We start from the raw sequence: 15,136 nt of genomic DNA on the forward strand, positions 1-15,136 counted from the left end.
AATCCCAGCCTCACAAAGCAGGACTGGCTCCTCCACTCGCTGTGACCCATCTCCTCCCTCCTATTGTATCTTCACTCCTATTTCTCCTCTCTCTTCTTCTAGCTCCTCACCTAGTCCCCCACCAGACTACAACCCTGGCAGCACGGACACAGTCCCTCCAACCAGGAGCACGGTAAGAACAAAGAACCTGAATGTCACACAGTTATTTTAACACTTTGATAAGTTTCTTTCATCATCTCCCATTGAGACTCACATACCGAATGACTAACAGAACTGCCTGCAGAGAAGTCTATATGATGTAACAGTCCTTGGTTTGTTTCCACGATGTGGAGCAGTGTTCTGATGGTTGTATTTATTTTTTTAAACCTTCAGGCGGGACGACGCTTCACGTGGAGGTCTTTCCTCATCCCGGACCCCAACCGCCCCGACTCCCCACGGCTCATCCTCCGTAGAATCCCAGCCTCACAAAGCAGGACTGGCTCCTCCACTCGCTGTGACCCATCTCCTCCCTCCTATTGTATCTTCACTCCTATTTCTCCTCTCTCTTCTTCTAGCTCCTCTTCTAGCTCCTCACCTAGTCCCCCACCAGACTACAACCCTGGCAGCACGGACACAGTCCCTCCAACCAGGAGCACGGTAAGAACAAAGAACCTGAATGTCACACAGTTATTTTAACACTTTGATAAGTTTCTTTCATCATCTCCCATTGAGACTCACATACCGAATGACTAACAGAACTGCCTGCAGAGAAGTCTATATGATGTAACAGTCCTTGGTTTGTTTCCACGATGTGGAGCAGTGGTCTGATGGTTGTATTTATTTTTTTAAACCTTCAGGCGGGACAACGCTTCACGTGGAAGTCTTTCCTCATCCCGGACCCCAACCGCCCCGACTCCCCACGGCTCATCCTCCGTAGAATCCCAGCCTCACAACGCAGCACTGGCTCCTCCACTCGCTGTGACCCATCTCCTCCCTCCTATTGTATCTTCACTCCTATTTCTCCTCTCTCTTCTTCTAGCTCCTCACCTAGCTCTTCTAGCTCTAACAATCTGTTTTTGTGTTCAATTTAGCTGCCGTCCAGTGTCGAGCCTCGGGTTTTCACCTGCACGAAGAAGCCTTCCAGTTAGTTCCTCGGAGATCAACTGTGTAGTCTTGGCGTTCCTGTGTCGAGCCTCGGGTATCACACAGACGTTCCAGCCTGCCTGCCAGCCACTTTCCGGCTAGGATCAGAGCGGAGCGCGAGGACGCGCCTCTGTGTTTGACGTGACTGTTTACCTGTCGGCTTCGTCAGCCGCTCAGAGGATTTTGCCACTTTCCGGCTTGGACCCATGCGGAGCGCATAGAGACGCCTCCTTTTTGACTATGTATTTCCTGTCTTTTCCTCTGCCATGTGAGAAATAAATAAAATTGTTTTTTGAAAAATAACTCTGCTGTCCTGAGTCTGCATTTGGGTCCATGAACGCACCACATCATAACACCTTTGATTGTATTGTCACTGCACCGAGACTCAGGCAGGGTGTCTGCACACAGCGAGTGGTCTGGGGGGGAATAGCGTGAACCTCCAAATAAGTAAGAAAGAAAAGTTAAAGTGAGTTGCAGGTGTGTGCACTGATGTCTTACCTAATTGTCACCGATATGTTAGCTACAGAAGCTGACCATAAAGTAGCACTTTGTTGTGCAATAACGTCACACTCAGTTGCAAACTTGTTGGCAACACCAAGCTAATGCAGTCTAATATAACACAGCCTGGATACATCAACACATCTATTTAACAGTTTAAAGATGAACTGAGCATTATAAAGTACACAAAGGGAGGATTCAATGCAGGACTGTTGAGTGTATGTTGCTTTTTTATTTTAATGAGCAATGTGAGTCATTTGAGTTTGTCAGCTTGCTAGATCGTCTTCATGCCGAGCTTAGTGGCTTCTAAGGACCCAAGAAAAGGTCTTAAATCATATATTAAAAGAAAAGACATTTGACACATTAAATTGATGGATTTTAAATTTACTTCAGCATAAAGTCCCTCCAAATATGACAGAAGGATGGAGGCATTAAGGCAAGTTGTATGTGTTTTACTGCTAATGTTCACTCACTAACTCGTGACATAATCCCATCTGTGTTTCTGCCTAGCTGAACTGATTGAAAACATGGATAAGAAAGCAACTTGGGGCCGCTTCTACACTGAGAGCAGCAGCAGCACAAACACCTTCAAACACTTTGAGTGGTTCTTTGGCTTCGATGCTGTCCGGGACTTCATTATGCCCCTATTGCAGACCAAGCCCCACCCAGACGGTTTGCTCCAAGTCCTGGCTATGGGCTGTGGCACTTCTGCTTTCGGGCCCTGTATTTACAGACGCTCTCCTCTCCCGGTCCGGGTCACTTGTGCAGACATTTCCCCCATAGCTGTGCGACTAATGCATGAACACGTCCAAACCAAAGCCATTCAAGCTCACAATCTTTCCTCTCGGCTTGAGTTCGTAGAGCTGGACTGCACACAGCTCCACGAGCACTACGGTTGTAGCAGTGTGGACCTTATAGTTGATAAGGGCACCACAGATGCCTTGTTGAGGTCTAAGGAAGGGAAATGGAAGGCCAATCAGGTGCTGAAGCAGTGTTTGTCGGTGTTGCGGAGCTCAGGGTCTCTGCTCCAGTTCTCTGATGAAGACCCTGATGCCAGGCTGCTGTGGCTGGAGACGGAGGCACAGGAGCCGGGGTTGATGGCAGCAGATGTTGGGGTGCAGGAGGTTGGGGAGCTAAGGGGACTGACTACTGCTACCAAGTGACTCCTCGCTCTATTGTATAGAAACTTTCTTCATCTGGATGGTGATAATATTAAATGAGTAAACTACTGAAGTGATTGTAAAAAGTAATTGATAAGGTACACAGACAGAGTGAGTTATCCACCAAACTGGACCTCCACATTCCGACAGCAGAGACAATAGATTTACTACTTATAAAATAACCTGAAGGTAAAGAATGACCTCTTTATGAAATGATAAAAGTTGACAAACCACTTAAACCAGGGGTGCCCAATATGTCGATCGCATTTTGCCACTTGATTTTCTAACACACGGGTCACAAGTCATCAGAGAAAGGTAATGACCAAATATATATATATATATATATATAATATATATATATATATATATATATATTATATATATATATATATATATATATATTATATATATATATATATATATATATATATATATATATATATATATATATATATATATATATTATATATATATATATATATATATATATATATATATATATATATATATATATATATATATATATATATATATATATATATATATGCTGAGCAACAGACGTCTAACTGGACACAATTCAAATCGCAAGGATCAACAAGTCTTGGTTTATCAGAATTACCTGAAAGGAACAGTGTGTGAGATTTAGATCCATCTAGTGGTGAGGTTGCAAATTGCAACCAACTGCACAACCCTCAGCTCAGTACCTAATAGAACTACGGTGGCCTAAAGGTACGGATAGGTATCTTTAGGATTTTAGGCCAAGGAGCCACTCTTATCAATACTTTTTCATGACTAAATAATCTGAACAGGAATAGAAGTTATTTGTAATTTAGGTAGAACTAAATATTGGTTCTAGAGCTGCAACAGTTATGTTTACAACAGCAAAGCCACTAATAACTGGAAACAAATCTAAATTGTCCTGAGTGAAGTTTATAAATGATAATAATGAAGAACGCAGGTATCACATACAGTAGTATGTCATTCCTCCTGTCCTCTGTCCTGGCTGCTTTGTCTCAGCCAGCAGAGAAGTTTACAAGAACAAACTAAGACAAACAGACTTTTGGCCGAGCTCTGTATTCTGATGGTGACTTGTCAAAGAGTAAGAGTATAAGTCTACAAGAGGTTCAAAAGAAGTAGTGCAGCTTGAGAAGATAGGGGGTCATACTGTCAACACAGTTATGTTTAAAGAAAATGAAATTATAATGCATACATCTTAAGATTTATAGTTGTGGAAAGGAAAGGAAAATACCACAGATTCAGTGTTTTTTTTTAAACTAATACCACCAGTATGAGTTGACACGCCTCAGACTATTTAAGCCAATGGCTCAAAGAGGGGAAACCAGTATCTATAAAGCCAGAAACAGTGAGGGATCTGAGGGAACGCCATTTGGGCTTCAGCTGATTAATCGTGCCACTAAAAACTAATGTACACAGAAAGAAAGGATAAATCAACTTACTTTCCCAGTAGAAGATGAACCTTGTGACTGAAATACAATTGAAAGCGCCTACGTTTATATCGGCTGAATTGTACATATTCAAATGTCATGAAACTGTTCTTGCAGTTATTTTCGGACAGAGATTCCACACGGAGATATACAACTTTGAGCAGTTTTTCTCTTCCTATTAAATCTAATTGTACTCCCCCGCCCTAAGGTGTAGTCTTACCTTTGGTTTGAGCGCGGGGAGGTCTGTACCCTCAGCTCTCTGTCGGCTAGAGTCAAAAACCTTCCTCCTTTTGGTTGCTGACTTTTGGCAGATTTTCGCATGCCTTTGCTGTAGTGAGAGAAAAAGAGATGCACAGGACACAACAACTACACAGATGTAATGTGTCTCGACATGTTTTTGGGAAACATTTGAGATCTGTGCCTCTCTATTGCCCTATCTGCCATTTTGTCTCAATCACAATTCAAAAATGATTATTTTTAGTTGTTTTGAAAGAGTCAGAGAGCAAGACATGTGTCATTTCTGTGACAGCTGTGAAGTAAAGAATGCAAAACATCTTTCAATGAAAATCTAACCACAAACTACAAAGTTCACACAAATACACACATGCCAACAAATGCATAACACAGTATTTGACAACTAATTTGGTTGAGTGCTAGAAGTGCACAAATGTGTGTATTGGCATCACAGGAAAACAATTTGTTCCATTAACTTATTGAGATCATTGTAGCTCTGATGTGATAAAACACATCTCTGTATTATATTTTACTCATGTTAGCAAAACAGACAGTAATGATGACAGCAAATATAGTGGTGTTAATGAACATATGCATCATATTTGTCTTTATCTATGTCTGTAACTACTATATAGATGAGACTGTGTACAAAATGCTTTCCACAATAACAATTATGTAAAGAAGTGTAAGTAATCTCAATCGTGCTTCAAGTGTACAAATAGCATTTGTTTTTCGGGTTTGATTCCTTGGTGACAAATTCTATTACATAGCAGCCAACCATTATCTACATTTACATACATTATATGACAGCAAGTCCTTGGTCAGTGTTTTAAATCATGTAGACTAAAATCTAACCAAAGTGTGTACAGTGTTCATCCTAGCAGAATATTTCGGACCAAAGAACTCATTCGTGCACATTACTAACTTTGCTTCTTCCCACAAGTACTTGTTAAACAACTCATTTAACATGTGCATACATGCCACTATGCACAATAGCAATTAGTAAAGTTACATCAAGTTTCTACTTTAACAAAAGAAAATGGATCAAAGAGAGTAATACAGGTGTGATGCAGGGGTGTGTAAATGTAATGTCTCTGGAGAGACATTTGTCCAACGATGGCCCAAAGACAGACAGGATGTGGACCAGTAAACAAACCTCAGAAAATATGTTTTCATTTTATTTCAAATTGATGTTTGTGTCACTTATTCTGAAACTCTGGCTTCCTGTCACAACAATGTAGGAAACGTGAAACAGCAGGTCCACGTGCTGTCAATCTGTGGACACTGGAGGACCACATAGGACCAAGGACAGGGTCCAACCTGACACCCTCAAACCTCCATGCAAACATGCATCTCTATATTATTGGACATTATATGAGACCGTGTTTTTTAAATAGGCCTGAATGGAGACTTAATGTGTGGTTAACCCCTGGGCAGGTCACGTGACTCTCAAACGCGACAGGAGACTGAGTCACAATGTCATGTTAGTTGTATTATTTGAGCTCATGTGGATATATTCCTCTTAAAGTTGTATTTAATGTCTGTTTGTGCAGCGGAGGACTGTTGAGGACCTGATGGAGACTCTGAGGTAAGAACGAGCTGTTCTCAGTCGAACGTTCCATCGTTACCATGTTTACCAAATTGTGCATTTTTTCTAAATTCAGTCTGTTCCAACCGTTGGTCCGTCAGAAAAAGCCGAAATCTACTTTCACTCGAAAAAGCCGAAATCTACTTTCACTCGAAGAAACCTCCCAAGAAACACCTTCAAACCAGGATTTTTCTGCATCCGTGACTTAACGTTACTGATAAAGGTAAGTCTGATTCTGATCAACTTTTGCAGGAAAAAAAGCGAGATTTATATACTTTTTCCACCACTGTTTTTTATGTATTTATTTATGTATCTATCTGAACCGATGTTTATCCTAATATTGATAATATTTTCAGTTATCAGTGTATATTAATCCACTAGGACTGACTTTTGACTGTTGAGACCAAGTTTAAACAAGTTTATCTGAACAAAAGCTGCTTTCTTGGTTAGCTAACGTTAGCTTTATAGACCCGACCGTCCAGCGTTAGCTTAAACTGAGAAATGCTAATAGAAATATTGTTTCTTTATATTTATATAACTTCTCGGTGATACGGATCACAAGTGATGCACGCATGATAATATATTTAATCCATATTAACTCACAATTCATACATTTCTTACATACTTGTGATATTTTTCATACATATTAACACAATGAACAGCAGAGTGAAAGAACCACTAAAAGATATTTTCTATCGAAAAAGTGCTGATATGTTTCTGACTTTTAGTCAATGTAGACATATGGAAGGCCTCCTGCAGTAACAACACTGAAACAAATGCAAACATGTTGCACTGTACTGGGTTTGTTTCTGCTAATACTTTTGCGAGCGTATCATTTATTGTATGACATTTACTTTCTATCTAGTCACACTGCTTTGTGCTACTGATCCTTTCAATGTGATATGAGAAATGACTATGATATGGATCAGTGGTCTGAGGGTTGTGTGTGTTTTTACCCTCAGATGGCACGACAGTTCCCCTACGTCCCCCTACGTTCCTCCTCCACTCGCTGTGACCCATCTCCTCCCTCCTATTGTATCTTCACTCCTATTTCTCCTCTCTCTTCTTCTAGCTCCTCTTCTAGCTCCTCACCTAGTCCCCCACCAGACTACAACCCTGGCAGCACGGACACAGTCCCTCCAACCAGGAGCACGGTAAGAACAAAGAACCTGAATGTCACACAGTTATTTTAACACTTTGATAAGTTTCTTTCATCATCTCCCATTGAGACTCACATACCGAATGACTAACAGAACTGCCTGCAGAGAAGTCTATATGATGTAACAGTCCTTGGTTTGTTTCCACGATGTGGAGCAGTGGTCTGATGGTTGTATTTATTTTTTTAAACCTTCAGGCGGGACGACGCTTCACGTGGAGGACTTTCCTCATCCCGGACCCCAACCGCCCCGACTCCCCACGGATCATTCGCCGTAGAATCCCAGCCTCACAACGCAGGACTGGCTCCTCCACTCGCTGTGACCCATCTCCTCCCTCCTATTGTATCTTCACTCCTATTTCTCCTCTCTCTTCTTCTAGCTCCTCACCTAGTCCCCCACCAGACTACAACCCTGGCAGCACGGACACAGTCTCTCCAACCAGGAGCACGGTAAGAACAAATAACCTGAATGTCACACAGTTATTTTAACACTTTGATAAGTTTCTTTCATCATCTCCCATTGAGACTCACATACCGAATGACTAACAGAACTGCCTGCAGAGAAGTCTATATGATGTAACAGTCCTTGGTTTGTTTCCACGATGTGGAGCAGTGTTCTGATGGTTGTATTTATTTTTTTAAACCTTCAGGCGGGACGACGCTTCACGTGGAAGTCTTTCCTCATCCCGGACCCCAACCGCCCCGACTCCCCACGGCTCATCCTCCGTAGAATCCCAGCCTCACAAAGCAGGACTGGCTCCTCCACTCGCTGTGACCCATCTCCTCCCTCCTATTGTATCTTCACTCCTATTTCTCCTCTCTCTTCTTCTAGCTCCTCTTCTAGCTCCTCACCTAGTCCCCCACCAGACTACAACCCTGGCAGCACGGACACAGTCCCTCCAACCAGGAGCACGGTAAGAACAAAGAACCTGAATGTCACACAGTTATTTTAACACTTTGATAAGTTTCTTTCATCATCTCCCATTGAGACTCACATACCGAATGACTAACAGAACTGCCTGCAGAGAAGTCTATATGATGTAACAGTCCTTGGTTTGTTTCCACGATGTGGAGCAGTGGTCTGATGGTTGTATTTATTTTTTTAAACCTTCAGGCGGGACAACGCTTCACGTGGAAGTCTTTCCTCATCCCGGACCCCAACCGCCCCGACTCCCCACGGCTCATCCTCCGTAGAATCCCAGCCTCACAACGCAGCACTGGCTCCTCCACTCGCTGTGACCCATCTCCTCCCTCCTATTGTATCTTCACTCCTATTTCTCCTCTCTCTTCTTCTAGCTCCTCACCTAGTCCCCCACCAGACTACAACCCTGGCAGCACGGACACAGTCCCTCCAACCAGGAGCACGGTAAGAACAAAGAACCTGAATGTCACACAGTTATTTTAACACTTTGATAAGTTTCTTTCATCATCTCCCATTGAGACTCACATACCGAATGACTAACAGAACTGCCTGCAGAGAAGTCTATATGATGTAACAGTCCTTGGTTTGTTTCCACGATGTGGAGCAGTGGTCTGATGGTTGTATTTATTTTTTTAAACCTTCAGGCGGGACAACGCTTCACGTGGAAGTCTTTCCTCATCCCGGACCCCAACCGCCCCGACTCCCCACGGCTCATCCTCCGTAGAATCCCAGCCTCACAACGCAGCACTGGCTCCTCCACTCGCTGTGACCCATCTCCTCCCTCCTATTGTATCTTCACTCCTATTTCTCCTCTCTCTTCTTCTAGCTCCTCACCTAGCTCTTCTAGCTCTAACAATCTGTTTTTGTGTTCAATTTAGCTGCCGTCCAGTGTCGAGCCTCGGGTTTTCACCTGCACGAAGAAGCCTTCCAGTTAGTTCCTCGGAGATCAACTGTGTAGTCTTGGCGTTCCTGTGTCGAGCCTCGGGTATCACACAGACGTTCCAGCCTGCCTGCCAGCCACTTTCCGGCTAGGATCAGAGCGGAGCGCGAGGACGCGCCTCTGTGTTTGACGTGACTGTTTACCTGTCGGCTTCGTCAGCCGCTCAGAGGATTTTGCCACTTTCCGGCTTGGACCCATGCGGAGCGCATAGAGACGCCTCCTTTTTGACTATGTATTTCCTGTCTTTTCCTCTGCCATGTGAGAAATAAATAAAATTGTTTTTTGAAAAATAACTCTGCTGTCCTGAGTCTGCATTTGGGTCCATGAACGCACCACATCATAACACCTTTGATTGTATTGTCACTGCACCGAGACTCAGGCAGGGTGTCTGCACACAGCGAGTGGTCTGGGGGGGAATAGCGTGAACCTCCAAATAAGTAAGAAAGAAAAGTTAAAGTGAGTTGCAGGTGTGTGCACTGATGTCTTACCTAATTGTCACCGATATGTTAGCTACAGAAGCTGACCATAAAGTAGCACTTTGTTGTGCAATAACGTCACACTCAGTTGCAAACTTGTTGGCAACACCAAGCTAATGCAGTCTAATATAACACAGCCTGGATACATCAACACATCTATTTAACAGTTTAAAGATGAACTGAGCATTATAAAGTACACAAAGGGAGGATTCAATGCAGGACTGTTGAGTGTATGTTGCTTTTTTATTTTAATGAGCAATGTGAGTCATTTGAGTTTGTCAGCTTGCTAGATCGTCTTCATGCCGAGCTTAGTGGCTTCTAAGGACCCAAGAAAAGGTCTTAAATCATATATTAAAAGAAAAGACATTTGACACATTAAATTGATGGATTTTAAATTTACTTCAGCATAAAGTCCCTCCAAATATGACAGAAGGATGGAGGCATTAAGGCAAGTTGTATGTGTTTTACTGCTAATGTTCACTCACTAACTCGTGACATAATCCCATCTGTGTTTCTGCCTAGCTGAACTGATTGAAAACATGGATAAGAAAGCAACTTGGGACCGCTTCTACACTGAGAGCAGCAGCAGCACAAACACCTTCAAACACTTTGAGTGGTTCTTTGGCTTCGATGCTGTCCGGGACTTCATTATGCCCCTATTGCAGACCAAGCCCCACCCAGACGGTTTGCTCCAAGTCCTGGCTATGGGCTGTGGCACTTCTGCTTTCGGGCCCTGTATTTACAGACGCTCTCCTCTCCCGGTCCGGGTCACTTGTGCAGACATTTCCCCCATAGCTGTGCGACTAATGCATGAACACGTCCAAACCAAAGCCATTCAAGCTCACAATCTTTCCTCTCGGCTTGAGTTCGTAGAGCTGGACTGCACACAGCTCCACGAGCACTACGGTTGTAGCAGTGTGGACCTTATAGTTGATAAGGGCACCACAGATGCCTTGTTGAGGTCTAAGGAAGGGAAATGGAAGGCCAATCAGGTGCTGAAGCAGTGTTTGTCGGTGTTGCGGAGCTCAGGGTCTCTGCTCCAGTTCTCTGATGAAGACCCTGATGCCAGGCTGCTGTGGCTGGAGACGGAGGCACAGGAGCCGGGGTTGATGGCAGCAGATGTTGGGGTGCAGGAGGTTGGGGAGCTAAGGGGACTGACTACTGCTACCAAGTGACTCCTCGCTCTATTGTATAGCAACTTTCTTCATCTGGATGGTGATAATATTAAATGAGTAAACTACTGAAGTGATTGTAAAAAGTAATTGATAAGGTACACAGACAGAGTGAGTTATCCACCAAACTGGACCTCCACATTCCGACAGCAGAGACAATAGATTTACTACTTATAAAATAACCTGAAGGTAAAGAATGACCTCTTTATGAAATGATAAAAGTTGACAAACCACTTAAACCAGGGGTGCCCAATATGTCGATCGCATTTTGCCACTTGATTTTCTAACACACGGGTCACAAGTCATCAGAGAAAGGTAATGACCAAATATATATATATATATATATATAATATATATATATATATATATAATATATATATATATATATATATAATATATATATATATATATTTATATATATATATATATTTATATATATATTATATATTATATATATTATATATATATATATTTATATATATATATATATTATATATATTATATATATATATATATATTTATATATATATATATTATATATATTATATATATTATATATATATATATATATATATATATATATATATATATATATATATATATATATATATATATATATATATATATATGCTGAGCAACAGACGTCTAACTGGACACAATTCAAATCGCAAGGATCAACAAGTCTTGGTTTATCAGAATTACCTGAAAGGAACAGTGTGTGAGATTTAGATCCATCTAGTGGTGAGGTTGCAAATTGCAACCAACTGCACAACCCTCAGCTCAGTACCTAATAGAACTACGGTGGCCTAAAGGTACGGATAGGTATCTTTAGGATTTTAGGCCAAGGAGCCACTCTTATCAATACTTTTTCATGACTAAATAATCTGAACAGGAATAGAAGTTATTTGTAATTTAGGTAGAACTAAATATTGGTTCTAGAGCTGCAACAGTTATGTTATGTTAGATCAAGGTTGGAACGTCCTGTAAAAACGGAGGATGTACTAAAGTAGGTCAATGCCTGTATATTTGGGAAAACATGCTGAAATTGGTGTTGAAATTAGTAAAACATCTCTATTTGTATCCATACCTCTGTAGGGCTTTGGCAACCGCAGCTGAAATGTTTTTAATTTATTTACTTTAAATTCATGCTAAATTTGTGGATTCCACCAAATAAGTTTTGCCTTCTTCTCCGATTTTTGTAAGCCAATTTCAATTGACAGCTGTCATTAAATGAAAACATAAACAAATCATGATACTGCCCCAAAAGAGCTCGCCGCTGTGGGTGAGGTTAAGCGGCTGCAGCTCGTTCCCCCCCCCCCCCCCCCCCTCCCCCCTCCAAAGCTACGTTTCTTGCTCGAGCTAATCGGGCCTGTCGGAGCAGAAATTCCCAGATTAGAACATAAATTGTAAAGAAACTGCATCGGCGGGTTTTGTAGAACCTTGGAGTGGGACTTAAATCATTTAAAACAATGATGTAAATCACTTCAACTGATGCGAGTGAAAGCCATGTCATATTCTCTCACGGGCTGCCTGGTTTTCGGTTGATTAATCAGTTAAAGTCTTGGTGGAGTCTAAATTGGTATGTTTTAAACTTCTCCCAAAGTCAAGGTGAACAAGATATTCGTCATTATTCATTCTCATACATGTGTGCTATGCAATAAAAGCCGTATTTGTATCTACTTCAATCTTTTGAACCGCACCTTTTGCTGTCATCTTCAGAGTTTTGATGGACCTGCAAGCGATTCGGACGTGTGCTTGTACCACTCTGGATTCCCTATCTTCCATGAAGGGTTAGTAATACGGAAAAATACTGCGTTTCACGGCATTGACATGAAATAGCAGATATGCTCTGGAAACTGTAAGAGAAGCGTGATGAGTGACACTACTATTTTCCTGTTGGTTTTGTTCACTGCTTCTCTTGAGTGACACGTTATTGACTGCTAAAAAAACAATCCAGCGAGTGAATGATCTTTCCTGCATCTCCAGGATGAAGTACTGGAGCTGCTGTAAGAGGAAAACCTCAGACTTTAACACCTTCCTCTCTCAAGAGGGCTGTACCACGGGAACACATCTATGGAGGAAAAAAGATACGGTAGGTCTGACGGCTACGTGTGCCGCAGCTCTAAACACTGGCACAGAGAGGAGACGATGCTTTGTGGTAGAGACTGAATTATTAATCAGTGTCTCAAATTACCAAACAATCTCCACGCAGGGTAAGAAAGTGGTTCCATGTCGGTTCGACTGGCACCAGACGGGGGCGCAGGTCATCATCTCCATCTACGCCAAGAACGCCGTCCCAGAGCTCTGCTACGTGGAGGCAAACAGCACCACGGTGAGGCATAATATCAGTCTGGTGATTTATGTGCATATCTAAACTGCTTAGTTCTGGATCGTGTTCTTCTCAACCTGATGTTTTATTTCTCTCTTCTCCCTTCAGCTCGACATCCGTGTTATATTTGAGGGAGAGAAGGAATTTGCGCAAAAAATCAGCTTGTGGGGAGTAAGTAGAGCATCACTTTTACACTGATGTTGAGTCAGTCCTGCTACGAGCCGGTTTTAATACATGTATTTATTTTCTACAGCATTCCAGACACTGCAGTATAACATACTTTCATGGTCTTAATATTTGATTTGTTACTGATCTTCAGTGGGGTCTTTGCAGTTGTAATTCAATATGACAGTAACTGTACCTAGAGAATACATTTCCACCTGAATTCGGGCCGATATGGCTGATATAGCATACGTCCATATTGTTAGGCTGCTGCGATATACAATGTATGTCTCGCTATTTTCACATTTTTCTTCAAAAAAACAAAACTGTTGGATTTAACCCGTTGGTCGTGACAACGTGATCATTCTTGCAGAATAATTTAAACACCCTGAGGTGGTGAACTCTCATTTTTATGTAAGATTGGTCTTTAAAAATGCATGCTTTTGTTCCCGTTTTTGATCTCACTTCTTTCGCTCTCTTCAGGCCCTATCGCTGTTCCCTCTTTCCCCTCCAGATATAAAAACACACACACACACACACCCCATACGCACACCTATGCTCATACTCACACACACACTCGCCCAGGAGAGTGTGATTGTGAGAGGGAGAGAGACGCAAAACGCCAAAGCAAGTCTCGTGCTGGTGGCTTAAAAAAAAATGCCGCGACAATTAATATTTGTACTTTTCAACATCCCACATGGAGCGAGCCGCAATACGTTGAGTATATCCGATATATGGCCCACCCCTAACCTGAATACACACCACCAGTTCAACATGACTTGAAACTGCTCATAGCTCACTCGTGTTTTTCCAGACCAGCTTATATGGGAAAGGAACTAAGCCGTTTTTTGTCACACTCTCACGTTCCCTTGCAGGTGATCGATGTGAGTAAAAGCATAATAAACATGATGGCTGCCAAGATCGAGATAGCCATGAATAAGTCTGAGCCCATGTCATGGGCTCGTCTGGACCTTCCTCCCCCGCCCCCGCCCAAGGAGACGGAGCAGGAGACAGAGGAGACTGACAGCGAGGATGAAGATGAATGATGAGGACTCAATCAAAGGCCATACAGTCCATTCCTTACCTCTTCAAAGAGTCTCCTCTATTGCTCTCTTGGAACTTTGGCCTCTACTCTTGGACATTACAGTGTTTCCCCTTTCATTCCTTTTTGATTTTGCTGAAGTTTTGGTTCTTTTATAATTCATTATATATGTTTGAATGCTCAAAAAATCTCCAAGTACCAATATTAGTTTTTCACTGAAGTAATGAATGATTAACTGGGTAAACAATGACGTTTGGCAGATTTTTCATCAAGTCAGATGAGAACACTTGTTAATTTCAATAAAACTACACAATTAGATGGAGTCAGGTGGGACCTTGCTTAATCTCAATCAAGCCTTTGACGTGGACTGCTTACATCAAGTCATTGTTATGGACCACAGGTGTGAGCATCCTCTATGTCCTCAATGTTTGGGAGAAATATTCATTCCGTCCTGTAATTTCATAAATTGTTTAAATGATTGCATTGATCATCCACCATTATCACGTCGGACTGAATGTTGCATTTATATATATATTTCCGTGTGTGTGTGTGTGACAATGAAGCTGCTCTGTGTAGTTTGATCTCTAAGATGTCCACACCTGTATAATAAGGATTTATTCTGAATAAATTGTTATAAGAAATACAACAGTTCCTTGAGACTCTTAAACTTAACAGAATGAAGATGTTCTCCGACTACCCCTCCCTTTTTTGCTCTCAATTAGTTTTTTACCTGATTATAGCTAATGTTTATTTTCTACAAGTTTTGTCTCTAAACAATCACTGCTGTATTAATCTTGTCAAAGCAACCTAGTGCAATTTTATAATGAGAATGTACTGTATTAAGGCAAATTATATCACTGCTACAGGCAATGTAAAGTCAAACCCATTCC

The 15,136-nt window shown here is 41.8% G+C and overlaps 2 protein-coding genes and 1 long non-coding RNA gene across 3 annotated transcripts; all 3 read left to right on the forward strand.

The window, feature by feature from the left end:
* The first annotated feature begins 81 nt into the window (after nt 1-81).
* Nucleotides 82-1,383, forward strand: LOC306788477. Its single transcript, XR_013772605.1, has 3 exons — nt 82-172; nt 373-636; nt 837-1,383. It is a non-coding gene; the product is annotated as an uncharacterized lncRNA (long non-coding RNA).
* An 8,697-nt stretch (nt 1,384-10,080) lies between these two features.
* On the forward strand, nt 10,081-10,716 carry LOC306788473 (citrate synthase-lysine N-methyltransferase CSKMT, mitochondrial-like; the record flags this gene model as incomplete). The annotated part of the gene is made up of 1 exon (XM_079284013.1): nt 10,081-10,716. The coding sequence occupies one exon, from the start codon at nt 10,081-10,083 to the stop codon at nt 10,714-10,716; it is 636 nt and encodes a 211-aa protein (XP_079140139.1).
* Nucleotides 10,717-11,677: 961 nt separating this feature from the next.
* On the forward strand, nt 11,678-14,892 carry LOC306788000 (cysteine and histidine-rich domain-containing protein 1-like; the record flags this gene model as incomplete). The annotated part of the gene is made up of 6 exons (XM_079283330.1): nt 11,678-11,719; nt 12,433-12,503; nt 12,700-12,805; nt 12,926-13,045; nt 13,151-13,213; nt 14,080-14,892. Coding segments are annotated over 6 exons (573 nt in total), but the record flags the coding sequence as incomplete, so codon positions are not given.
* Nucleotides 14,893-15,136: the final 244 nt, after the last annotated feature.

This window comes from Melanostigma gelatinosum (assembly GCF_949748355.1).
Source record: "Melanostigma gelatinosum genome assembly, chromosome: 14".
In the NCBI taxonomy this organism is placed as follows: Eukaryota; Metazoa; Chordata; class Actinopteri; order Perciformes; family Zoarcidae; genus Melanostigma; species Melanostigma gelatinosum.